This window comes from Rhincodon typus, chromosome 38, assembly GCF_021869965.1.
Source record: "Rhincodon typus isolate 14 chromosome 38, sRhiTyp1.1, whole genome shotgun sequence".
In the NCBI taxonomy this organism is placed as follows: Eukaryota; Metazoa; Chordata; class Chondrichthyes; order Orectolobiformes; family Rhincodontidae; genus Rhincodon; species Rhincodon typus.
The window spans coordinates 2516511-2542301 of record NC_063369.1 but is presented as its reverse complement, the minus strand read 5'-3'; the positions used below and the strand labels follow the sequence as shown (position 1 = coordinate 2542301).

The 25791-nt window shown below is 41.3% G+C and overlaps 2 protein-coding genes across 2 annotated transcripts in view; one reads left to right on the top strand and one right to left on the bottom strand.

Annotated features, from left to right (window-relative positions):
* Positions 1-13772, top strand: part of dnmt1 (DNA (cytosine-5-)-methyltransferase 1) — a 31847-nt gene extending 18075 nt beyond the window's left edge. Inside the window, exons 15-27 of the mRNA XM_048618090.1 lie at positions 781-1005; positions 1959-2151; positions 3440-3530; positions 4019-4150; positions 4905-5187; positions 6240-6381; positions 7288-7454; positions 8198-8375; positions 9119-9314; positions 10084-10247; positions 12342-12458; positions 13069-13159; positions 13419-13772. Coding sequence (XP_048474047.1) covers positions 781-1005; positions 1959-2151; positions 3440-3530; positions 4019-4150; positions 4905-5187; positions 6240-6381; positions 7288-7454; positions 8198-8375; positions 9119-9314; positions 10084-10247; positions 12342-12458; positions 13069-13159; positions 13419-13456 — 2017 coding nt within the window. The 3' untranslated portion in view covers positions 13457-13772. The remainder of the gene's footprint in view (positions 1-780; positions 1006-1958; positions 2152-3439; positions 3531-4018; positions 4151-4904; positions 5188-6239; positions 6382-7287; positions 7455-8197; positions 8376-9118; positions 9315-10083; positions 10248-12341; positions 12459-13068; positions 13160-13418) is intronic.
* A 2022-nt stretch (positions 13773-15794) lies between these two features.
* On the bottom strand, positions 15795-25659 carry eif3g (eukaryotic translation initiation factor 3, subunit G). The gene is made up of 9 exons (XM_048617793.1): positions 25647-25659; positions 23269-23357; positions 21980-22039; positions 20328-20432; positions 18567-18753; positions 17671-17778; positions 17317-17453; positions 17099-17205; positions 15795-15895 (listed from the first exon to the last, which is right to left on the bottom strand). The coding sequence occupies exons 1-9, from the start codon at positions 25657-25659 to the stop codon at positions 15880-15882; spliced, it is 822 nt and encodes a 273-aa protein (XP_048473750.1). The 3' UTR covers positions 15795-15879.
* Positions 25660-25791: the final 132 nt, after the last annotated feature.

Below are 25791 nucleotides of genomic sequence, written 5' to 3'. Positions count from 1 at the left end.
AATCAGAAATTTCAAATCAGTTTCCATTTGAGCTGCCTTATCAGTGTTTTACAAAGTGCATTCTTCCCCATCTTACTAAGACTCGGGCATTTTGTTGTCTGTGAAGGTCATGATTTGAGCATATGAGAAATGCTGCATCAGCTACAGGTTTCTTCCACCAATTTGTCAGTCAAAAACAAAAACCACAAGCAGCCACAGGTAGCTACAACAGACCCAAAAACACTGACGGGATGGTGATATATTTCTACATCTGTATTCTTGGTCTCCACCGTATCACAGATCTTCTCCTTTGTTCTTATTGATCCATCCCACCTGTTTTGAAACTTCTTACGTTTCTATCTATCTTCAGTTGACCAAAGATCATTGAACTGGAACATCAATTCACTTTCTGCCCACAAATACTGCCTGACCTGCTGAGTTTTTCCAATTTTTTTTTGTTCTGTATTCAAGTGCAATTCTTAATGTTTCAAGATATTGTATGGTGAATTTAGAAATGATCTGAGTTGTTAATTGGACATAGTAAGAACTGCCGATGCTGGAGTCAGAGATAACACAGTGTGGAGCTGGAGGAACACAGCAGGCCAGGCAGCAGCAGAGGAGCAGGAAAGCTGACGTTTCAGCTCGGGACCCTTCTTCAGAAATTATTAATTGGTTAGTTACATTAAAAAGTGGGTGTAAGATGAAGAAGCAAACTAAAAGGAAGAAATTCAGATTTGTTTGAAGAGATGATTACAATCTGGTTCTCTGGTAATTTTATAACCCTTGGTAACTTATGTTTAGTGTGAAACCATCCAGTCCTGGAAAGCGACCGATAAAGAAAGATGATGTGGATGAAGACCTTTACCCTGAATACTATCGCAAATCCTCTGATTATATTAAGGGCAGCAACCTAGATGCACCTGACCCATTTCGAATTGGCCGCATTCAAGAAATCTTCTGTAACAAGCGAAGTAATGGAAAACCCAACGAAGCAGATATTAAGCTGCGTATCAATAAATTCTACAGGTGAGCAGATCCCAAAACACCAAGCTGCAGCAAATGTTAACTGTCTCGTTCAAGTACTGTGTGTTCTATGAATTGATAATAATCCCATGTTTGGTTTGTATATGCACCTTCCAGTTTATCCTGCTTGTCTGGCCACAAGATTTAGGAAGATAGCTTCTATGCCAAATGGGGTATTGAGGAAGCATCAGACATCTTCTAAGAATTAGTCAGGTTTTTGCTCTCACCAAGGAGCAAACTGGCTGCCAATGTCCAGGAGGTACAAAGGATATCTTTTAAGAAATTCAATGACATAAATAAGAGCATGGGACAACTCAACATCTGATTGAACCTCTTGCACTATTCAATACGGCCATGACTAAATGTTAAATAAACTCTACTTTCCTGAATCCCACATATCCTGAATTCTTTACTGCCCAAAAATCCATCAAACAACATCTTGAATGAAGAAATTTCTCACCGCTTAAGTCTGAGATGCTGAGACAGTCCCTTAAAGTTTTAGTTCTGCAGCCAGGGAGTTTGGTATGTATCTGGTCGCTTCACGTGCAGCTGTTTCTTTGGATGTGTGAGGAACTTTCTGTTGGCAGATACAAAAGCCATTATTTACATAGCAAGATCCAAAAGTCAGTTTACAGGAGTAGTATTTTCTGAGACACCGGCAGAACTTTTCTCTCTTTGGATAGTGCTATTAGGATCAGCATTCTCTGCTTGAACAAATAATCTAGGGTCTTGGATTAAGTACTGATCCAGAATATTCCCTGAATCGTGTGATCAGTGCTGCCAAGTGATCCTAGCTGTAGCACCTAACACCAGAAATTACCTTGTGACTTAATGCATGTTTCCATTGAAAGATCTGCTTGACTTGCCTGTTTTAGGCAAGAGTTCCATTTTGTAATGCTTAGAGAGTTTGAGTTGTGCTTCTTCACACTGCAACTAATTGGAATTTTTTCCTTCAGGGCTGAGAACACCCACAAAGGTCTTAAAGCCAGTCACCACACTGATATCAACTTGTTGTATTGGAGTGATGAAGAGGTGATTGTGGATTTCAAAGACGTTCAGGGACGCTGCACTGTGGAATATGGAGAAGATCTTACTATGTCCATTCAGGAGTATTCTGCTGGAGCGTCAGACAGATTCTATTTCTTAGAGGTTTGACCTTTTAAACAATGAGCTTTTATATTCTAATGGAGTTGTTCTACCACCTTCTCCAAGTCTTATCTGATGAATATTGTGCCACTTAACTGATCCTTTTGTTGGAATAAAGATTCATGCATTGGAATGAGGCAGAATGCCTTGTGTAAACAGAAACTCCTCTGCCATTTCTAGCGCCTCCAACGTCAAATACATGTTGGAGATAGCAAGAACTACAGATGCTGGAGTCAGAGTCAATACAGTGTTGGAGCTGGAGGCACACAGCAGGTCAGGCAGCATCAGAGGAACAGGAGAGTCGACGTTTTGGGTCAGGACCCTTCAAGAAGAAGGATCTTCATCATGAAGGGTCCCGACCTGAAACATCGACTCTCCTGCTCCTCTGATGCTGCCTGACCTGCTGTGTTCCTCCAGCTCCACACCGTATCGACCAAACGCATGTTCCCCTGCCTTCCACTGTCAGCATTTCATAGGGATGGTTCACTCCTAACATTTCCTCACCTTCTCATACAACTGTTAAAAGTGTTGCTTTTGCCCTTTTTACTACCTCACTCCTCACTGTCCAAGGTCCTAAACACAGCTTCCAGGTGAAGTAGTGTTTTACTGCTTTCAATCTAGCCTATTGTATTTGTTTCTCACAATGCAGTTTCCTTTACGTTGGTGGGACCAATCACAGCTTTCATTTTTACTCTCTGTCCATAAGAGTAACTCTGGCCTTCCAGTAGTTTGTCATTTCAATAAGCCATCTTGCTCCCATGCACAAACTTCCATCACAAACATAAACAGAAATTGCTAGAGAAACCCAGCAGGTCTGGCAACATCTGTGGAGGAAAGCAGAGTCAATGTTTCGGGTCTAGTAACACCTGCCATTCTAGGCTTACTGCACTGTTCCAGTGAATTAAACGTACACCGGAGGAGAAGAACGTCATTTTCCACTTCGGCACTTTACAGCCAACAGGACGGAACATTGACCTCGACAGCTCCATTGAGTCACTGGACTCAACGTTAACTCTGTTTCTGTCTCTGTAGCTGCTGCCAGACCTGTTGAGTTTCACTAGCACTTTTTATTTTGAATAAATACCATATCGATTAAGGGGACAGATTGAGAATTCAGGGGCATTTTCTATTTTTGTTGCAATTGAGTATCTTTAATTCAATTGTGAAGGACTCCAGTCCATTTCAGCTGGACTGATGATGGTTGCTAGTTATTTTTGATAAACTTTGAATAGCAAACAGCTTTTTGCATTGGATGTCAGTTAAGATCATAAACTGTTTGTTTAACTTATAGGCTTACAATGCAAAGTTAAAAACCTTTGAAGATCCACCAAATCGTGCCCGCAGTTCAGCAAACAAAGGCAAGGGGAAAGGGAAAGGCAAAGGTAAATAATGTTTGAATATTTCTAGTCTCTTGTGATGTTACTGTAAAGTGATAGATGTGATTTTGTAAGTTTTTTCCAGAGGCTGCAAGGTGTAGACAGATCAGAGGGTCCCGTTTGGTCCCCAAATGGTTTCAGTCCTAGAATAATCTCATCAAACATTAGTTTTTGTATTCTTGGGTTAAAGACGTCAGCCAAACCTACCAATTGTGCGACTGTTGTTGCAGACATTGTCAGATGTGTCTGTGATGCTTTGAGTAGTTTAGCAGTACTATACTCTTCCAAACAATACTTGTGATGTAAACACTCAAACTAAGAACAGCCACTTTGTCAGTCAGTGGATGAATTCTAGTTGAAGTAGTTGGATGTATTTGAATGGAGAAAAGAACGGTCTATTCTTATACAGCTGTAAATGTATTGTGAAACCAGGGTTTTATTTGAGATCTTATTTGAGGTTGTGTAGCTTTGATTTTTGTTTTGTTTCCTTGTAGGAAAAGGAAAGGCAAAATCTACAGCTGAGCCTGAACAGACTGAGCCCGAGACAGACAACAAATTGGAAAAGCTTCGGAGTCTTGATGTTTTCTCAGGTTGTGGGGGTCTCTCCGAAGGATTTCATCAGGCAGGTTGGTTTTACAGGGTGGCAGTAATCAAACAAGTAACTGAGAAGTTGGACTCTACAATTATGGACAACCAAAGATCTCAGAAAACTGTACATTTGATGCAGTGTGGCATCATGAGTAACTAAACTATTTGGTGTGGTATTTCTACCGAAAGTTCTCTAGCATGTCACAATTTGTTTAATCACCAGAATTGTAATATGAGCATAGCAGGTGTCCAGCAATCCAGCAGTTGTGGCTATCTGATCTTTCCTGTGATCCACCCTTTCAGTTGGATTTTGGTTATTTCACCTTTACAGGCCGGATAATTTCAAAAAGATTTAGAGTTCTGCTTCCTCAGTGGTGGATTTAGAATTGATTCTCATCATGGCAGAACTGGCAAATTCAAATTGCAGAACAATATGGTTTTGTGTTTCAATTCAAAGTTCAAAAAAAGTACTTTTTGTATTTAGGGAGGGGAGGAGTTTGATACGTATTTCGTAACAGAATTTAACAAAAGTAGTTCACAAAGCCAGCAATGTCACAGATTACAATATTTTAATGTACGCCAGAATTCAGTGAAGTTTTTTTTTGATTCAGGCCACGTTATGACTTTGTACAGTTTACCGCACTCAAGTACAACAATATATCAAGTTATGGGGCAAGCTGGAATGTGGGACTAACTTGACAGTTCTTCCAGAAAGCCAACACGCCAAATGGTGGCCTGGTGTCCTGTAAGTTTCTAAGAAGTAACTTGAAGACTGCCTCTTCTCTTCTGCAGGTATTTCAGAGACTTTATGGGCTATTGAGATGTGGGATCCAGCAGCACAAGCATTCCGCCTGAACAATCCTGGTGCTACTGTTTTCACTGAGGACTGCAATGTTCTCCTGAAGCTTGTCATGGCTGGGGAGAAGACAAATTCCCTTGGGCAGAAGCTACCGCAGAAGGGCGATGTAGAGTTGCTTTGTGGTGGGCCCCCGTGTCAGGGTTTCAGTGGAATGAATCGCTTCAATTCCCGCACTTACTCCAAATTCAAGAACTCCCTCGTTGTCTCTTATCTCAGGTCAGTGGAGAGGTCACTGGATCCGGTGGGGGGGTGTGGCAGGTCTGACATACGAGGAGGGATTGACTAGGTTGGGATTGTTTTCGCTAGAGTTCAGACAAATGAGTGGGGATCTCATAGACACTTATAAAATTCTAGCAGGGCTGGACAGGCTAGATGCATGGAGGATGTTCCCGATGGTGCGTGTGTCCAGAACTAGGGGTCACAGTATGAGGTTTCGGGGTAGACTATTTAGGACAGAGATGAGGAGATATTTCTTCACCCAAAGAGTGGTAAGCCTGTGGAATTCATTACCACAGGAAGGAGTTGACACCAAAACATTGAATGTATTCAAGAGGCGAGTAGATGTAGCACTTGGGGGGCAAATAGGATCAAAGGCTATGGGAAGAAAGCAGGATTAGGCTATTGAGTTGGACGATCAGCCATGATCATGAAGAATGGCGGAGCAGGCTCAAGGGGCTGAATGGCCTCCTCCTGTTCCTGTCTTCTATGTCTCTATGAAATCTGCCTTTCTCACTGGTTTAACATTTATTTCAGTGATTTATTTTGTCCATTTCTTCACTGATCTAACAGATGATTGCGAATTCAAAGTGCTTACATTATGTAATGTGTCACAGAAATCATTATTAGGTTCTTAATGGGTCTTAGACAGTAAAAGTTGTTGTAGGGGAGAGAGTGTGGGTGAGTAGTGTTTGACAGAAGAGAAAATTCCCTTGATTTGTTCAGAGGACAGTGTTCATCCAGATACAATGGCTGGAGCACCGATTTAGGTTTGACTTGATCTCCTGTGAGCATTTGGGGCTGACTGCGTGGAATATTTTGCTTCAGGAATTCATATTACTCCTTTCTTCATCTTAAACCTCGGCCAAACAAGAAATTATTAAATTCTGATTTTCTGCTTTTCTGACTTTGTAACAGCAAGGCTTTCTGTTGGAATAACAACAGGAAAATATTCCTATTTTTTAAATTTATATCTGTATGATTGATCGGACAGGACATTTCCAGGTGACTTGTGCACAGTTTACAATCACCTGTATTCTTGTACTTTGCAGCTATTGTGACTATTACCGGCCCAGGTTTTTCCTGTTGGAGAATGTGAGGAACTTTGTATCATTCAAGCGCTCCATGGTTCTAAAGTTGACCCTTCGGTGTCTGGTGCGAATGGGTTACCAGTGCACATTTGGTGTATTACAGGTAAGCTGTTGCTACTCTTTTGAATATTTATCTGTCAGCAGACTGTGTTTTGTCCAGGGATTGTCTGTTTCTCTTGTTGCTCATGATCGTTTTGTCTGTGTTGTGCTCAACTAAGAAGGCAGTCATAACAATATTTAAGAGATCAGTGGCCAGTAATCGTTCTTTCTTGTTTCTAAGAAAAGGTGATACCATACTATCCAATGAATTCCAACAAGACGTCAAAGAATTTCCATTTTCTCGAATTGGAGACATCTCAAGATCAGTGAAATTGAAAGATTTGTTAAATCTGAAGTATCTGTTGATGCACTGTGTAGCAAAGTTATGTGTGAAATTAGTTTTGTTCCTTCTCTTCTCTGGGAACCCTGACTTTTATTAGAATACTATTCTGTGATGCTAGAATCTCATTCGGGTGTAAGTAGTACTGGAAGCTTGATTACCTGTGGAGAATGTGACAAGTTAAGCCTCAATTACAAGATTCCATTCACTGGATAGGAGCCATTAAATAGCAATTGGAGGATCTTGGACTAACGTCTCTTACTTTTAGCATGTGTTAAGCTTTTGATGCTGTTGATCCATCTGTAATTGGGCAACTTGACTAGGGTAGGATCAATTCTAGAACAAATTGGTCTGTAAGCCTCGCATTTACGTTCAGCTATTCCTTTCCCAGTTTGTCACTTGTTAATATTAAACAATGACGTAGTTGGTGCTCCAGGGCTGTACCGTGGAATAGGAAAGGTGAGTTTAGTTCAGGTTCAATGAATACAGCAGCTGAATAGAGATGGAGCTGAGCAGGACCTACTGACTGATTCATTTATGTGAAGTAACTGTTTTAAAATGCTCTTTTCACCTTTTCAATAACAGACTGGAGTATCCCTTTCTGAATTTTGCATGTTTTGTTATTCATAGGCTGGGCAGTATGGAGTTGCCCAGACCCGTCGGCGAGCTATCATTCTGGCTACAGCCCCTGGAGAGAAGCTGCCACTATTCCCAGAGCCTTTACATGTCTTTGCACCTAGGGCCTGCCAACTCAGTGTGGCTGTGGATGATAAGAAATTTGTCAGCAATATTACCAGGTAAAAATTGCTGCATAAGATCTTTGCTTTGTCTGGCCAATGTTCTCCTCTCCAGAAGGTGTGGATTCTTCAGATTTGGTTGCCATTGGTTCTGGACACCCTCTAATAATTTACCTCATTTGCTAGTCTTGACCATCATAGGCAATATACTGTTTAACCACAAATGGCATCACCACCCAGATTGAAATCTGCATGCACATATTTGTAGGGATTTACCAGACAGCAGGTGATAGTCTTATTCCCACTGCTGAACATCCCAGCTGAGATCAATTAATCCAACCCAGGTCACTGGCACCTCTGTAACATTCCAATTGATGAGGCTCCATTAACCTGCATAAATTGAGCTGTAAAGTTTATGGCTGCATGTTAGGTATAGTGTAATAGATAAACTATTGCTTCTTCCTTAACAGAAACACCATGCATTCATTTTACACAAAACTTTTATCAGTCCTTCCCCAAAAAGTTTCTAAAATGTAGTGCATTAGCTGTCTAAAGTTTTATTTTTAGCCTGCACGCGTTTGCCACTACACAGCACCTGTTACGTTAACTAATACTTAATCCAACTCCATGTTGACTGAATACAGTTAACTTGCCGCTAGTTAAACATGGAACCCGTCTGGTGCAGTTCAGCAACATACTGTGTGAGCTAACTTAGCTTATGAAGTTCTTTCTAACTTGCAGTTAATATGAAATGATATTAGGAGAAGGACCATTTTTAAATATATATATTAAATCTTCCAAAGGATAAAGTCTGCTCCATTCAGAACCATCACCGTAAGGGATACCATGTCTGATCTCCCTGAAATCCGTAATGGAGCTTCTGCACTGGAAATCTCCTATAATGGTGAACCACAGTCCTGGTTCCAGCGACAGATTCGGGGCACACAGTACCAGCCCATTTTGCGGGATCACATCTGCAAGGTAGGTGAATTTTTACAGCTAACTCAACTTCGTACTGTATGATCTCATGGAACAGCACAGCAGGTGTAAATGGTCTAATGCTGCTCCTTTTTCTTATGTTCTTATGAAAGTTGACACCAACTAGAAAGCCTGCAATCATTGCAGATCAAGGACAAAGGATTCAAGGCCAGGGAATAAGATCAAACAGTTTAGTTTCCCAATTTTCTGATTACCATCTCTTATGGGCTTTATTGCTTTACTTTACCCATTAACCCAAACATTTACTATCCTCTCCTAAAGAGAAAATTGTGTTTGTGTTTTTGGTAGTGTGTCTCTCTCTCTCTCCCCTCCCAAATCTACTTAGAACCTGGATTATCACAATTTAAATCTTCCTCCCTGGTCACCATCCTAGGTTGAATGTTCACATCCTAACTGATCTAGAATTGAGGACCCATTCATGTAAGTCTTATCTATCACAAAAAAAATTATCTCCCCATGACATCCTTCTGAAAGTTTAATACCTGAGGCCTAATCAGTTCAGGCTCAACATAACCCCCTGATTTTAGACCTCGATCCTTTTCTTTTGGTTTGTTTTTATATGTATTGTTCATTATGCCAGTTTATGGCTTAACAGAATAATATTATAGGTTCAATTCACCTTCTGTTGTATTTCTGATTCTCCAGATTTTAAAATTTAAACATCTTCAGTTTATTTCTGCCATACCATATCTCCTTATTTATCTCCTCTAACCATCTCTCTGCAGGATATGAGTGCTTTAGTGGCAGGCAGAATGCGACACATCCCCCTTGCTCCAGGGTCAGACTGGCGTGATCTTCCCAATATTGAAGTACGCCTTTCGGACGGCACCACTACCAAAAAGCTGAGGTACACACATCATGACAAAAAGAACGGACTTAGCAGCGCTGGCATGCTGCGTGGAGTGTGCTCTTGTGCAGAAGGTGAGTGGAGGATGGAAGAAACTGTCCATTTTCAGGCATGTGTGCACATTAGCACTTTGATGTATTTTGAGAGAAAGAATGTGGTGACATAAATTAGATGGTGTAATTTTGTTGTGGGTGTTGGAACAGAGCTCTTGGGATTCACAGGCATTAAAATCTAAAAGTGATGGGACAAGTTGTTCAGAAAGGCAACTGGATTCTCCGTTTTAAGAATATAGGTATCAGTCAAAAATTGCGAGTAATGTTGAACCTGAACTGGTTAGGTCTTGGGTAAAGTAATTATTTTCAATTCTGGGCTCCATGCTTTAGGAAGGATGTTATGGGGAGATAATTAACTGGGGGGTTTTGTGATAGGGAAGACTTGTATGAATGGGTCCTCAATTTTGGATCAGATAAACATGAACATTCTGGTTCCACCTAGGATGGTGATGCAGTTTTCTTTCTTCTAAGACCAACATTTTTAATTGCTGTCCTTCACAGCATGTGAATTTCTCCAAATTACCTTCTGCAAAAATATGGTAGAGTTTAAACTTTCCATTCATTTAGTCAATTGCCTCACTACAACCTGGTTCTGTTGCAAAATTTAAATTTTCATTTTATAATGTTTTTTCAAATCTTTCATGATATTTCTTTAAATACTTTGTCCTCATGTTGAGTGTTTCCTTGTGTCCTGTACATTATCCTCCCCTCTTTAAGGACTAGATGCCACACCAAACCATACACAATTACGAGAACTGAGCTTATTGTTAACTTCTGTTTTGTTTTTCAGGTAAACAGTGTGAGTCAGCTGACAGGCAGTTCAACACACTCATTCCATGGTGTCTCCCCCACACTGGAAACAGGCACAATCACTGGGCTGGTCTGTATGGTAGGCTGGAGTGGGATGGATTTTTCAGTACAACAGTCACCAATCCAGAACCTATGGGTAAACAGGTAAATCATGGTTTCTGCTCAAGCTTTGCCTGCAATAACCTGACATGCACTGCAGACTCTAGTTTATAAGTTTTACATCCCATTAACAAACTTATTGAGCTTTTTTGATGGCCGAGTTGGTAATAAAGGCAGCAACTCGTGTTGTATCAGCCATACTATCAGGTGGACTCTGATCCCAGCTACAATTGGGAATATTTAATCCTGACTCCTTGAATGTTAAATTCTTTCTGCTGTAAAGTGTATCCCGTGCATGTTACCTGATGAGGAATGAGTTCACCTATGCTATGTGCTTTCTGTTCTAATAAGCATTTAGGACAGGAAAGCGACTGATTGTCAAGGAAATAATTTGTCACCATGTTGGGGGCTTTCAAGAGAGATAAGAGCTGAATAATAATATTATTGATAGCATCTGTAAGGGCAGCCCATGTGTAAAAAAAACAAAAAATGGTCAGCAAGCGCTAAACAGAACAAAACAACCTGCTCCAGCATTTAAGTGAAACATAACGGTACCTTTTGAACAGGGCTACACCAAGGTGAACGGGAGGCCCTACAAGCAACAGTCCGAGACAGGCATCCTGTTATCAAACTAAGGATAGACAAGTGATTGATTCCAGCCTCATTAGTGGAAGGATGTTGTCCCACTAGGTAAACAGCACCAGTTAGAACAAGGGGTGTAAATTTCAGCCCATGAACCAGCCAGCCTAACTCATTAAGTAGCTGTGAAAACAACAGCTAAAGTTATTTTGTAGTAATTAGTTGTTCTTTTGAACTTATTCACAATATTAAGAAATAGGTTCTAGTTAAAGATTCTCCAGATAATCATATAGATTTCAACATAAGTCTAGATACACATATAACCATAAGTATAATAGAAGCTTGATTGTACAAAACGAAAACTATTTTTCGACAGCTGACACTTCTATTGCATTAGTGAGTACCGCACTGTCGAAGGTGCGTGTTTTCGACAAGACCTTAAACTGAATTTGCCCTGTCAAGTGGACGTAAAAAGACACAATTTTGAAGAGCAGGGGACTTGTGCATGTTGACCTGTACAATTGTTTGTGGGATTTGCTGGGGTTAAGTTAGTGACTAAATTTCTAAAGTTACAACATTTACAAGATATTTGGATAGGTAGATGAATAGGAAAGGTTTAGAGGGATATGGGCCAAACGCAAGCAAATGGAGTTTGGGAAACTTGGTCAGCATGGACGAGTTGAACCGAAGGGTCTGTTTCTGTGGTGTATGACTCTCTATGACTCGTAAGGGCAAAAAATCATTTAAACCTTGATGTGAAAGTTAATTAGTCTCAGGAACTGCTTTCTCGCATCTCTAACAAGATGTCTGGTACACCCTAAACAAAATAGTTTGTTCGCAATTTATTAGTTACAAAGTGCTAACAGTAGAAGTAGCTGTATAACTTTACACTTTATAACAGAAATTAATAAAGTTAGTTATTACCAATCTTATAATACTTAGTTAAAACCAACTGTCTTTTGTATTTTTCTATATACATGATTGGGACAGTGGAAAATATGAGGAATAACTGAATTTGATTGAGATAGCACATGGCATACAATGAATAACAGAATTCAAGCAGCCCTTAGAGATAAGCAAGTCTAGGACAGACCCAAAGAAGTATAACTAGTAACTCTGGAATGTGAATTAATAGGATGCATAGAAAGATCCCAAGGCCTGGAGATTTCAATGTCTGTTAAACACCATGAGATCGTGGTAACCTGGGGCTGTCCATAAGAATGCCATCATTGAGTTTCACGGGAATGGGTGTATGGAATAAGGGGGAAGGATACAGTGACTTCGCTGTTATAAAAATGCTGTATTTCACTGTTAAAAATCAGCACGTCATTGATCTCTCTTCTGATCTTAGCCGTAGATTAAGAAAACGATTGGGTTCTCGTGTCAAGGCCAGATTCAGGCAAATTCTTTGGCCCTCTCTCTGCATTAACCAGTTGTTGCTTGAATAAAAGTCTTCCACTTGCCTGAATCCTGCCTGCCTCCCAAGTCTTTGTCCCGGCATGGGGTGGGGTTGGAGGGCTTTCGCTCCTATAGTATCTAATGTGGTTTTCTGTGTTCCAGGGTCGTGTGTTGCATCCTGAACAGCACCGTGTAGTAAGCGTGAGAGAATGTGCACGCTCCCAGGGATTCCCAGATACGTACAGGCTATTTGGAAACATTTTGGACAAGCACAGACAGGTGAGTATTTCAGAATTTCACATCAATTGTTAACAGCAACATGTTAATAATGTTGTAGCTGAAAAGTGTTTGTTGGGTGAATTAGATGATTAATACTACATCTACAGTCTTGCAAGGACTTAATGCAGCAGTTAATCTATTGAGGCTGCTTAGTTTCACATTGAACTGTAATTTACACCGCACGCTTTTTTTGGTACAGGGTCCTAGAATATATTTGCACATTGTGTTTCTGGCAGGAAATAAACAACTATTGAAATTTGCCAGGATCCTGGAATAAAATAATCTTTGTAGTTCTTGCCAGGACTCTCTGACTCTGTCAGATCAGGGGAAGTGACTATCTTGTTAACCTTGTCATTGGCAGAGGATTGGCTGGAGTTTGTCTAGGTACTGGGTTTACATTGGAGTAAACCTGCTGCCAGTAGACAGTACAGTTTGTTGGACCAACAGCAAATAGCTTTTGCATTCTGTGTGATGGAGATGGTTTTAAATGTCAAGTCACAAAAATACCTACCATGTACTAACAGTGTCGCAGTTAAATCTCCCAAAATTACTGACAGTAATAAGTTTTGTACCACTCATATTATTAAAATTTATTTTTCTAAAACTACAGGTTGGCAACGCAGTACCACCTCCTCTGGCTAAAGCTATCGGTCTGGAAATTAAGCTGTGTATGGTTGAAAAGAAGAAAAAGAACACAGCAGGTAACTAGGTTGAAATGTGGACGGCTATCTCAGTATTATAACCAAGCTTTCAAGCCAGTGTGATCATGTATCTGTTGGTCGGACACTTCACCCTGACAATGGAGGTTTTGGAAAAAGAACCAGATCAGTACATAGATCTGCTGTTAAGGAATGGTGGAGCTACATATGACGTAATTCCTTCAGCTCACCATACAAGAGGTATAGCAAAGTAGTTACAATAGTTCAGTTCTCAATGACTTTTTTTTCCCCTCTCTAATAGAGTCTGTCAAAGTAGAGACTATGGACACTACCGACTGATTCTCATCTCCTTCAGCTTGATGTTCCCAGACTGTCATGCACAAAATATCCTGTGAATATTCAGTGAAACAATGTCTTTTTTAACTGGCTGGCATGGAGTTGCCAATGAAGATGTAACATTGTTTTTAGTTAATGAACATTTTTCTCAATTGTGCAGTGCTGTCATGCATTGTGGATTTTAACATGGTTTTAAATGCTCAGTATTTGAATAATTGCCCACTCTCTGCAGTGGTAATTCATATGTTTAATAAACTTGTAGTTTTTATATGTTGTAATATTTCTTCCAATAAATACATTTTATTAAGTGGAATGCTAATGCCCTATCTTGTTGCTTGTATTTAAGAGTCTGCTTTTAGTTTTCACCTGTCCATTATCCAACAGCCAAAACATAGTAGTCCCAAGATCTGGTATATATATTCTTAAACCTTTCTATCTCTATCTCTTGCCTGAGACACTCCTTTTCAAATGAGCTTGTTTAACAAGGCTCTGTCACTTGTCCTAATTTTGTGACTGTCAAATCTTTTTGATACTGCCTTCCTCTAGATACACAACATCTGCCCAACTTCAACACAATTATAATTCAGAACTTAGATTTTAATTTTTTACAAATTCAAACAAGATGAAATTGCATTTTTCACCATGATCTAATTAAAGCTGCTTTTCATTTTCATACTTGCATGCCTTATGTTGTGTCATGGATACAATACAAGACATTGAAAGCAGTAATTTGAGTGGATATGGCCATAAAAACATTTCACACAATATTAAAATAAATTGTCATTTATATAGTCTTGGCCTGAACAACATACCCTCTCTTTCCTCAACAGAATTCTTATAGCAGATTTATTGGAATTTGCCTAGTCTAAAGTAGTCTTTGTATCAACATTTCCTTCAAAGTTATGAATGACAGTAGTCAGTCATACAACAAAACAGTGACCAACTCTCCTGCCTATATACTCTTGTACTTGCAGGGTTTGACACTCCAATGCTTCAAATTTACCTTGTTTTCATAGTCGTACAGCTGTACAATACAGAACCTTCAGTCCAACTTGTCCATTGCCAACCAGATATCCTAAATTAATCTCATCCCATTTGCCAGCATTTGGCCTACATCCCTCTAAACCCTTCCTATTCATATACCCATCCAGATGCCTTTTAAATGTTGTAACTGTACCAGCCTCCCACTTCCTCTGGCAGCTCGTTCCATACACACAGCACCCTCTGCATGAAAACGCTGCCCCTTAGATCCCTTTTAAATCTTTCCCCTTAAACCTATGCCCTGTAGTTTTGGGACTGCCCCCCACCAAGGGAAAAGACCTTGGCAATTCACCCTAACCATGCTCCTCATGATTTTATAAACTTCTCTTGCGTTACCCCTCAGCCTTCGATGCTCCAGGGAAAATAGCCCCAGCTTATTCAGCCTCTCCCTGCAGCTCAAATCATTCAACCCTGGCAACATCCTTGTAAATCTTTTCTGAATCTTTTCAACTTTCACAACATCCTTCCTATGGCAGGGTGACCAGAATTGCACGCAGTATTCCAAAAGTGGCCTAACCCATATCCTGTACAGTCCTAACATGACCTCCCAATTCCTATACTCAATGCATTGACCAATAAAGGCAAGCATACCAAATACCTTCTTCACTATCCTATCTACCTGCGATTCCACTTTCAAGGAACTACGAACCTGCACTCCAAAGTCTCTATTCAGCAACACTCCCCAGGAGCTTACCATTAAGTCCTGTCCTGATGTGTTTTTCCAAAATGCAGCACCTCACATTTATCTAAACCTAACTCCATCTGCCACTCTCGGCCCAATGGCCCAGCTGATCAAGGTCCACTGTACTAACCTTTGCTGTCCGCTACACCTCCAATTTTGGTGTCATCCACAAATTTACTAACCATACCTTCTCCGTTCACATCCAATTCATTTATTTAAATGAGGAAAAGCAGTGGACCCAGCATCAATCCATGTGGCACACCACTGGTCACAAGCCTCTAGTCTGAAAAGCAACTCTCCTCCACCACCAACTTCTACCTTCAAGCCAGTTCTGTATCCAAATGGCCAATTCTCCCTGTATTCCATGGGCTCTAACCTTGCTAACCAGTCTACAATGAAGTACCTTGGCAAATACCTTACTGAAGTCTATATAGAGATCACGTACATTGTTCTGTCCTTTTCAAAGCCTGAGCACTGTTTTCTAGCTTGCCATGAGCAACCTGACTACAGCAAGTTTTAATGGCTTTACTACAGCAACCTGCTTATTTTTATATGCAGAACTGAACAGGAAAGAGACCACCATTCTAAGGTTCACCTTCAATAAATCCAAGACAAATGGCTGGTACAGAAATTTTATTTAGTGCTGTTAACAATTAACAGAACAACTTCTGGTTAAAGTCTAATTCACCTCATCAGTCACTTCTCAACTGTTTGATGGCCTGTAAAAGAAAAATATATAAATAAGACTTATATCATTAGATAATACATGACTGCAAGTGTTACTAATTCTTCCAACGGCACAGCTGGAATTGTCAATGTACTAAACTGAATTAATAAGTTATTGAAATGGATATTTAAAAATTACCTGGGAATTTTAATCCAGTGATTACATTTTAACTAGAGCACCAGTCAAAAACAGATCAGTTAGACTAGGCAGAATATTTTGAAAGATTAAAATTTATCCATGGCACCTATTCTGATGCGTATTATTAGGTTCCATTAGATATATTCTACACATTTGTAACTATGTCATTGGGGTCAGTCGAAATGCCACAAGGTCAGCTTAACAGTGTGCTTCCTAAAGTGATAATGACAGCGTAAAATCATGTCAGATACTGGAGAATTGCAGAGGAATGCTATAAAGGACACATCTTTTTATTTTTCTTTATTTGGGATTGTGGATCAAGGAAGGAGTTACAGCACCTTTTAAAAACAAATTACTGGTCCTCATCATGAGTTGTATTTACACTATTGCGTTTTCAAGCAGTGGCAGGAGATGTTTGAGACCCAAATGTACCATGGGTACGTTCAGAGCAAGCTTTGTCCAGAGAGACACTGCTGATTGGACATCTTTCTGGTTCCTGAATAGCTTGCATGCGAGAGGCAGAAATTTCCTCCCTCTGCAATGAAGTAACAACATCAAAGATATTCTCTCCCACCATTTGCTAGAAGCTGTTGCCTCTAACCTGGGACTGAGCAATTAACAATTAATGTGTCCTAACTCCCTCCCATATTCAGTAGAACACAAAAGAATCTGGAAATCTGAAGGACCTCAAAGCAAAATGGACCTGGTCAGATCCTGTGGGGGACTGGTGCCATTAATCCCAGTAATTTTCCTCCATCTATTACACCTCTGTTTGTTTATGTCTGTGTGAGGGGGTACAGGTTTAGGAAGGGGATGGAGCTTAAGTTAGCAGAGTTATTTCTGTGGCTTTCTTTGGCAATAAATAGTAATTTCTGAAGTACAGAAATCTGGTCAGTGTTTTCGATCAACCTGAGTCCGTCAGACAGGGGAACATCTGAGTAATTTGATTAAATCATTAACTTCTGCGACAACTTGGGAGTAGTGGAGCTCAAACAGCAGCACCTTTTCCTAAGTGGGTCATGGACAATACATTTCAGACTAAACATACACCACTTACTTAGCCCATTCCACATTCAGGATTAAGTGATCATAACCAAAGCCTGAAACCCCAGCAATGGCTCTGGCAGCATCCTCGCGACGATGGAAACTAATAAAGGCAAATCCCTGAAAACAAAGTATAAAGTAAACCAAACAGCAGAAATAAAAGCCCCAACCCCAAGTAGACAGCAAGGTGATAATGAATTTAAATACAGGCATCAGTACTAATAGTCATACCTTGGATTGGCCAGTATTCTTGTCCTTGGCCAGGTAGATCCTAGAAATGGAACCAAAAGGCCTAAACAGTTCCTGCAGGTCAGTCTCTCGTGTGTCCTCTGAAAGGTTAGTGACACGGATTGTGGCATTGTCATCCGCTGTGGAGCAGAAAACACAGGGTTAGAGCTGAAAAATAAAGGGTTCCCCTCCCATGAATTACATGACAGGGGTAGGGGATGACAGTCAATATCCTCAGCAAGGTATTTTTATTTAATCCTTTCCGATCAAAAGCTAATGTGACATCTAAAAGGTGTTTAATGTTTGAAGCAAAACTTGTTATGTATTCAATCCTGCTGAATACCAGAAGATCCTCACCTCTGCGATTTGTCTGCATTGACTCTCCACGCCGATTAGCTCCATCTCGTAAACTGGGGGGAACGTACTTCCCGGTCTTGCTCTGAGCTGGTTGGACTGGTTCAGATTCTGGGAGCAAATAATGAAACAGACTGTTTAACAGTTACGTTCAGTAATGCAGGAACCAACACCACTTCATGCTCCAGCACACTGTTTGCTTTCTCTCCTTAACATACACAGTCCTTCTGCTGACCCAGTGAATAAACCTACAAACACAAAAACTCCACTGAAGAAGGGTCCCGACCCAAAACATCAGCTTTTCTGCTCCTCTGATGCTGCCTCACCTGCTGTGTTCCTCCAGCTCCACATTGTTATCTCAGACTCCAGCATCAGCAGTTCTTACTATCTCTCACTAGTGCCAGTGCCTAGTTGTCAGTGGTAGTGCATCTAATGCTGCTAGAAAAGTCCCTCTGATCATCAGTCACAACGAGAAAATGGTAAAATCTGTGTTTACCTGGTTATCAACTATTAGCTGGAGGAGCTTTAATTTGGATAAGTTCACCCCTCCCTCCAGCAAGGCTAATCACGTCTGATTCCAGGACTCCGTTATGTAGCCTGATTTAAATGTTAAATGTCCCTAGCTCTTTCAGATGTAGAAAACAAACCAATGGGGCAGGGTTTACAGCTGATGATTCACTGACAGATCAGGTTTACAAGTAATTTTTCCCCTGATCATAACCCTCAACACAGTCCCGGCTCACAAAGGAAGAACGAGGAAAATCAGAGTACCAACAACACTGAAACCAATCTAGCAGGAATCAGCTCCTTCAGGACAACAGAGGAAGAATAACACACAAAACATGAAATGGTGCTACAGTGCGGATACAGAAGTGAACGTGCTTGAAGTCTGCCCGTACCTGAACCCTTTTCCTTCTCTGACGTGGTGAGTCCGAGCTGCTCAGCTAATTCCTTCTGCATTGGTCCCAGGGTGTCTTTGTATGGACAGCGAGTTGTCCAGTGGTCCCCTTTACAGATTCGACACGACACAATCTTCTGGCCTTTCAGTTTGGTCATGGGGTCATCCTCCTCTGTATTATTCAGATCCTATAAAAGGGTTTAAAGGCGCACAAAACCACAGCTAGCAGTGAGTGAATTATACCCGAGTGAAAAGTCACGGACACCCTAGAAGAAAGGTAGAGTAAATACATTTGCACTATTCTGTGTGCAGGAATTATTTTTAAAAGTTGTGCATGTAATCTAACAGGCTTCCAAATTAACAGGAGTGAGCTTTTCAACCCCTTAAGCCTGGTCATTCTATCAGACATTGGCTGAACTGACCCTCAACTCCACTTGCATGCTTGTCCACCCTTGTTTTCACACTGGTCAATTTCTACCTCTATTTACCACACAGTTTGTCACAGGGTTCAGTCACTCTAAAATCTATTCGTACATAATTTACAAAGGGATTTGCACAGACCCTTATTAATCGAGGCATAGAGTACAAGAGCTAAATCGTTACTAATTGCAAGTTAGTCGTAGCTGAGTATCGTGTCTAATTCCGGGTATCACATTTTAGGAAGCGCATCAAGGTCTTGGTGAGGGTAGAGGGATGAGGGAGTTCAGAATTGTGCAGAAATTGAAGATGATCAGATTGTTTTCCTTAGAGCAGAAGACTGAAAATGAGATTTAACTGCAATGTTCCAATCAGCATAGTAAATGAAGAGAAACACTCAGTTTTCCATTGACAGAAGGATCATAACCCAGAGGACAGGGATTTAAGCTAATTGGCAGAAGAACCAGGTGGGAGAGTTTGTGTTTGTTTATACAATAAATTGTGATGATCTGAACAGTGCTGCCTTTGAGAGCGGCAGAAACAGATTTAATCATTACTTTCAAAGGGGAGCTGGAGTATAATTCCATAGAATCACTACAGTGTGGAAATGGGCCATTTGGCCCAACAAGTCCACACCGACTCTACAAACAGCATCCCACCCACTCACCACCACCCCCCACCCCCGCCTCCCTAACCCTGTAACCCTGCATTTTCCATGGCTAATCCACCTAACCTACACATCCCTGGACACTATGGGCAATTTAACATGGACAATCCAACTTGCTGCACATCTTTGGACTTGAAAAGCAGAACAATTGCATGGCTATCGGGAAAGAGCAGGCCAGTGGGAATAATCAGGCAGTTCTTTTAAAAAGCTAGTATTTAATAATAAGCTGAATAATGGTACTATACAATAAGCTGAATAATAACGTTGTATGATTCGAAATTACGGAAATAAGCAGCCAAATAGCCTGATACTCTGATAAGCAGTGACGCAGTCTGACCTGCTACTTGTGATGCCCTGTAGGTCACAACATGTTGTGTGCCTCACCCACATTTCCTCTTGTGGGAGAATCTAGAACAAAGGGTCACCAATTTAAAACAGAAATGAAGCTAAATATTTTCTCAGACTGCCGAGTGTCTGGAACTCTTCTTCAAACATTAGTGGAAACAGAGTCTGAGTATTTTTAAGGCAGAGCCGGGTAGCTTCTCGTTAGGGTTGAAAGATTATCAGGAGTAAGCTGAAATGTGAATATGAAGCCCCATCAGCCATGATCTTATGAAATGGCAATCAGGCTCAAGGAGCTGACCAATTCCTTCTCTAAATTCTGATTTTTATGCATACCTCTTTGCTGGTGATGAAGGTCATGTACACATCATCACTGACCGTTGTTGTGGCGACGTTCGGACCTGGGGGGTCATATTCCGAGGTGCCAAATTTTTTCCAGTTCTACAAGTGGAGGTAAGTTAGTAAAACAATCAATGAGACATTGAGGCATCCTGAGGTGATGACAGTTTCCATATACATGCTAGTCTTTCTTTCAGATGGCAGTGACAAATATATGACTGGGTTCAATTTATCCCTTCCTGTCATATCTCTGTGAGCCTTCACTTCTCTACCAGGTCTCAGGCCAGGCTTTTCCTGACATGTGGCTCAGACAGTACATCCATTTGGCTGCTCCTTTTCAACACTGCATGCACAGTGACTAGAACAGAGAAAATGCTACAGAAACTCATCTGAAGAGTCATATCAGACTTGAAATGTTAACTGTTTCCCTCTCCACAGACCTGCTGAGTTCCTCCAGCATTCTCCATGTTTGTTTTAAGTTATCCAGCATCACACTATTTTGCTTTCGTTTCAGTGAGTATAACAACTTAAATTGTAGGCTGTTCGCTGAATGTACCCTCTTCCCTCCAACAGACAGCAGAATCCTGCTGGTTTCCTCTACTGAGCATACTGATGGTGGTTTCAGACAGCCCTTACTTCCAACCATAGCATCAGGTGTCTCCCTATCCACCTGTAACCAATTCAGTTTTCCCAATTGATCAAGAACCTTATTTCATGGATTTATTTGTTCGCCATCATGTGAAACCCCATTGGCCAGGACATCGAATATAAAAGTTGGCAAGTCAGGTTACAGCTGTACAAAACTTTAGATAGGCCACATTTGAGATACTGCATACAGTTCTGGTCACCAGACTAGCAGAGGATGTGGATGCTTTGGAGGGAGTGCAGAGGAGTTTTACCAGATGTTGCCTGGTCTGGAGATTTTTAATTTGGAGGAGAGGTTGGATAAACTCAGATGGTTTTCACTGAAAAGACAGAGACTGAGGGCGACCTGATAGAGGTCTAGAAAATTATGTGAGGCACAGATAGGGTGGAAATGTCAACTACAAGGCGGCACAGGTTCAAGGTGAGAGGGAGAAATGTGGGGAAAATCTTTCACATAAAAGGTGGTGGGTGCCTGGAACACACTACCAGTGGGGGTGGTGGAAGCAGGCATGTTAGCAACGTTTAAGGTGTATCTTGACAGACACACGTACAGGAGGCGAACAGAGGGATAGAAACCACGTGTGGGCAATAAGTAGCGGGTTTAAATAAGGAGTAGGAATCAGCACAGGTTTGGTGGGCCGAAGAGCCTGTTCCTGTGCTGTATTGTACTGCAATACTTAATTGTATTGTTCCCAATGTGCTGTCATCAGCAAGAAATCAGCAGACTGATGATTCAAAATTTAAAAAACACAGAAAACTGAACTCAATAGCTGCATTAATAGCAAGTGTATGATCTTAATTTGAGAACCAGTTTTCACTCATAAGTAATATCTAGTGATTCATTCAAAACCAAGTGTAAACACAATGTGCACACACACACACACGTGGAATTAACAGTTTCACATCTTACCAAGTAAACAGTAAATCCTTATGGCAACAATGTCCAAGAACATAAGCTTTAAAAAGTCATTGTTTGATCAGGATGTGCTCATACAGAAACTCACTTTTCGCCTGGCCACTGCTTTTGAAGCTTTCCTTGTTTCAATTCTGAAGGTGCGGATAATCTGAAAATAAAGGTTCAATACTTTTCAGCAAGTTACAGATACAAGTTCAAACATTGACCCACCGCTTAAAGTCACACACTGGCAAGGCCAATATTTATCACCCATTGCTGAGGTGGCTCGAGATGGTGGTGAGCCTTCAGCTTGAAGTATTTCAGAGGGCAGTTAACATCAGCCTGAGGTCCAGACACACTGATTCATACAGGCAATAAAGGGAAACCGTTTGTCCAGTAAAAGGTATCTTGCTGCATATGACAGTGGAAGATAGAGATAGATTCACAGATTTCCTACAGTGTGGAAGGAGGCCATTTGGCCCATCGAATCCACACCAACCCTCCGAGGAACATCCCATCCAGTTTCAGACCCACCCTCCTACCCTATCCCTGTAACCTTGCAGTTCCCATGGCGAATCCATCTAACCTGCACACCTGTGGACTGTGGGAGGAAACCCACAAATACACAGGGAGAATGTGCAAACTCCACAGAGACAGTCTGAGGATGGAATCAAACTTGGGCTCTTGGCGCTGTGAGGCAGTAGTGCTAACCACTGAGCCACCTTGATATATGATTTCAAAAGAGAAATAAACTTGCAAGGTTATGAGGACAGAGGAGGGACTGACTGGACTGCTCTAGACAGGCAGCATGGGCGCAAAGACTGACTGGCCTCCTTTAGTGTTAATGTGATTCCATGAATCACACAAGGTGCAGCCCAGGGCAGCATCATCAGGTTCCTGGCTTAACAGACATTAGTAAACGGACTGTACTTTTACAAACATTAGGACAAATTCATGCACACTTTTACTGATACCAACTTTTTAATTCCCAGATTGTTTAAAGATCTGAATCAAAATTCTCAGACTGTCGTGGTGGAATTTGATACCAGATTTTCTGGATTAGCCCAGTGCCAAAACCCCTGACCAAATGAAAGATTTGTTTACAGGTCAAAACCACAGCACAATAAAATGCTCCCAGTTTAGTGTGTCGAGTTTTCCAGAGTCAGAGGATGTTCTGAATGTTAACACTCCAGGAACAAACGGAGAGTTTCGGTGGATGGATTCTTGTTATATCTCCCAATCTCAGTGCAACAAGTAGTCAGCTTGACAGCTAGGATTTTCTGTGAACCTACACAGAGCCTCACGTTAACAACAGGTCTTCCAGCTTGGGGATTTTAAATGTGGATTTTGATTTAATTCCTGTCAGTATTGGCTTTACGAGCACTGTAAAGCCCTCACCTTCACTTTCTTCCCGTCTTCGTCAATTTTGTACTCAATGATAGTTTTGATATTCCCTTTGATCAGTTCCTTAGGTGAAGGCAGGGGACCTAAAGATTGTCAAAAAGTCAAGTTAATGAGCATATACTGTTGCATTGTTGTAACCAGTGCAAAGCTGAGCATCACTGTAACAAGTCTCCAATCCCACATTTGCCAGCTCACTCAATATTTAGATGGTCGGTCAAATTCAGTTTCTGATCAACTCAAGTCTCTAGGACGTTGATGAGATCGCTGCAACTATGCTAATGCCATCGAATATCGATTTAAGATGGTTAGATTTTCTACAGGTTGGCGTTCCCACTTTGGGTGGCATGAGGTTTGAAAACCATCGATCAGCTGAAAACCAGATGTTTTGATGTCTTTCTGCATATGGACGCAGAATGCTTCACCATCTGGAAGCTGCGACTGGTATTGAAAATTGTGCAATAAACGAAAAAGGGAAACCGAGTCAAATAAAACAGCATTTTGCAAGGAGCACAGTTCACCAACAGCATTGAAAGACCACAGTAAGATTCCTGAACTGTCTCCCACAGAAGGGTCTTGATGAGAGCAATTTGGAGTGTTGTGTACAATTTTGGTCTCCTTACCCAAGGAAGGCTAGCCATGCCTTATAGACAAGGCTGCACATGTTCACTAACGTAATATTAGGATGAAGAGATTATCCTAGGAGAGGTCAAACAGACTACCTTCTCTGGTTTCAACAGAATAAAAGGTGATTTCATAGAAATGAAATGATGGGGTAAATACTGAGAGGATGCTTCTAAAGCTGGGGATGTCCAGAACTAGGGATCAGAGTTTCAGGGTAAGGAGTAGGCCATTTAGAATTGAGAGGAGGAATTTCTTTACTCAGAAGCTGGTGAATCTTCTGGATTCACTCCCCAGTCAGTTACAGAAGCTCAGTTGTTGAGTAAATGCAGAGATCAACAGATTTCTGGGCGCAAGGAGTCAAGAAATCTGGGAATAGCGAAAGGAAGTGGAATTGAGGCAGAAATTCTAGCATGAACTAAACGATGTCAGAGCAGGTTATGAGGGGCTGAATGACCCACTCCAGCTCCTGTTTCTTATGGAAAGGTAAGAGTTCTGTGAATCTGCACCCACTGATCAGTGTGACTTATAGTTGTCCCAGCAGGAATGTGCCCCAAACTGACTGTTCCATAGTAAAAACAACTTCACCACCAGGGACAATAATAACTTGTACTCGGTTAGCTCCATTAGCTGAATGGCAGGTTTGTGATGCAGAGTGACATCAATAGAACAGGTTCAACTCCCACACCAGCTGAGGTTACCATGAGGGACTCTCCTTCTCAACCTCTCCCCTCACCTGAGGTGTGGTGACCCTCAGGTTAAACCCCCACCAGTCATCTCTCTCTCAAATGAGAGAGCAGACTGGTAGGATTATGATGAATTTACTTCCAGATTTAACTATTCTAATGTGACCCTCCTATCCAGACCCCTACTTTCCAGACTACACATTGTTAAGCTCAGCCAAAAGTCAAACATCTGAAAAGAGACACAAAGTCAAAGATTACCACCTTTGGTAAATGGTTTTAAAGGAAATGAGACCCATCAACCCCTGTGCTCACTAGCCTGCATTCACTCCTAGCCAAGTCTCATCCTAGTTTTTCAGATCCCTGCACAACCTTGCAAACTCCACTAGCTCCTCTAGCCCCACAACATTTCCCGATCTCTGGGCAGCAATAATTCTGGCCCTTGAACAGGCTGATTTTAATTACACTACCACCGGCAGTCATGCCACCTCACCAAGATTTGGTTATCATCTTATCACAATCTTCTTTAGTTCAAATTTAGTTTAATTACCCCACAATGCACCCTGAGCTTTACTTAATTAAAGGCACTATATAAATGTAGGTTGTCAATGTGGTATGAAAATAACTGCACACTTTCAGTTAATGAAGCTAACTCCACAATGATTGGGCTGGTGAGTGTAAATACTTAAGACTGCTCCACAATTTCAGCTCTCGGTCCTGAGAAAGGAATAGGCTGGACTAGGGAGAAAAGTAGGTTGGAAACACAAAATACTACGAACCCAAACCCCAACCTTGTTCACCCACCCCATTCCTTAATCTCCCAGCATCTCCACCTCTCCACATCCATTCCTGTTCACTCCCCCTCTTTCTCCCACTGTACTCATCTCTCTCTCTCTCCTCCGCTGTACCCTCTATTCCCCTTTTGCCTGTATCCCTCTCCTCCTCAGCTTCTAATCTGTACTTCTCCTTTCCTTCCCCCGTACTCCTAAACCTCTCTCATTCCACCCTAACGCCTACCTCTGTACCCCTACCTCTACCCTGTAGCCCTCACCTTCTACCTGAACTTCTCACCTCCCCCGCCCATTCTCCCAACCATCTCTCACTCTCCCTGTACCCCTCTATTCTTCGTACTCCTCTCTCTCCCTATAAGCCACTCACACTCCCCTAGGCCCTTCCCTCTCCCTGTATCCCAAACTCTGCCCAAACCCACTCTCTC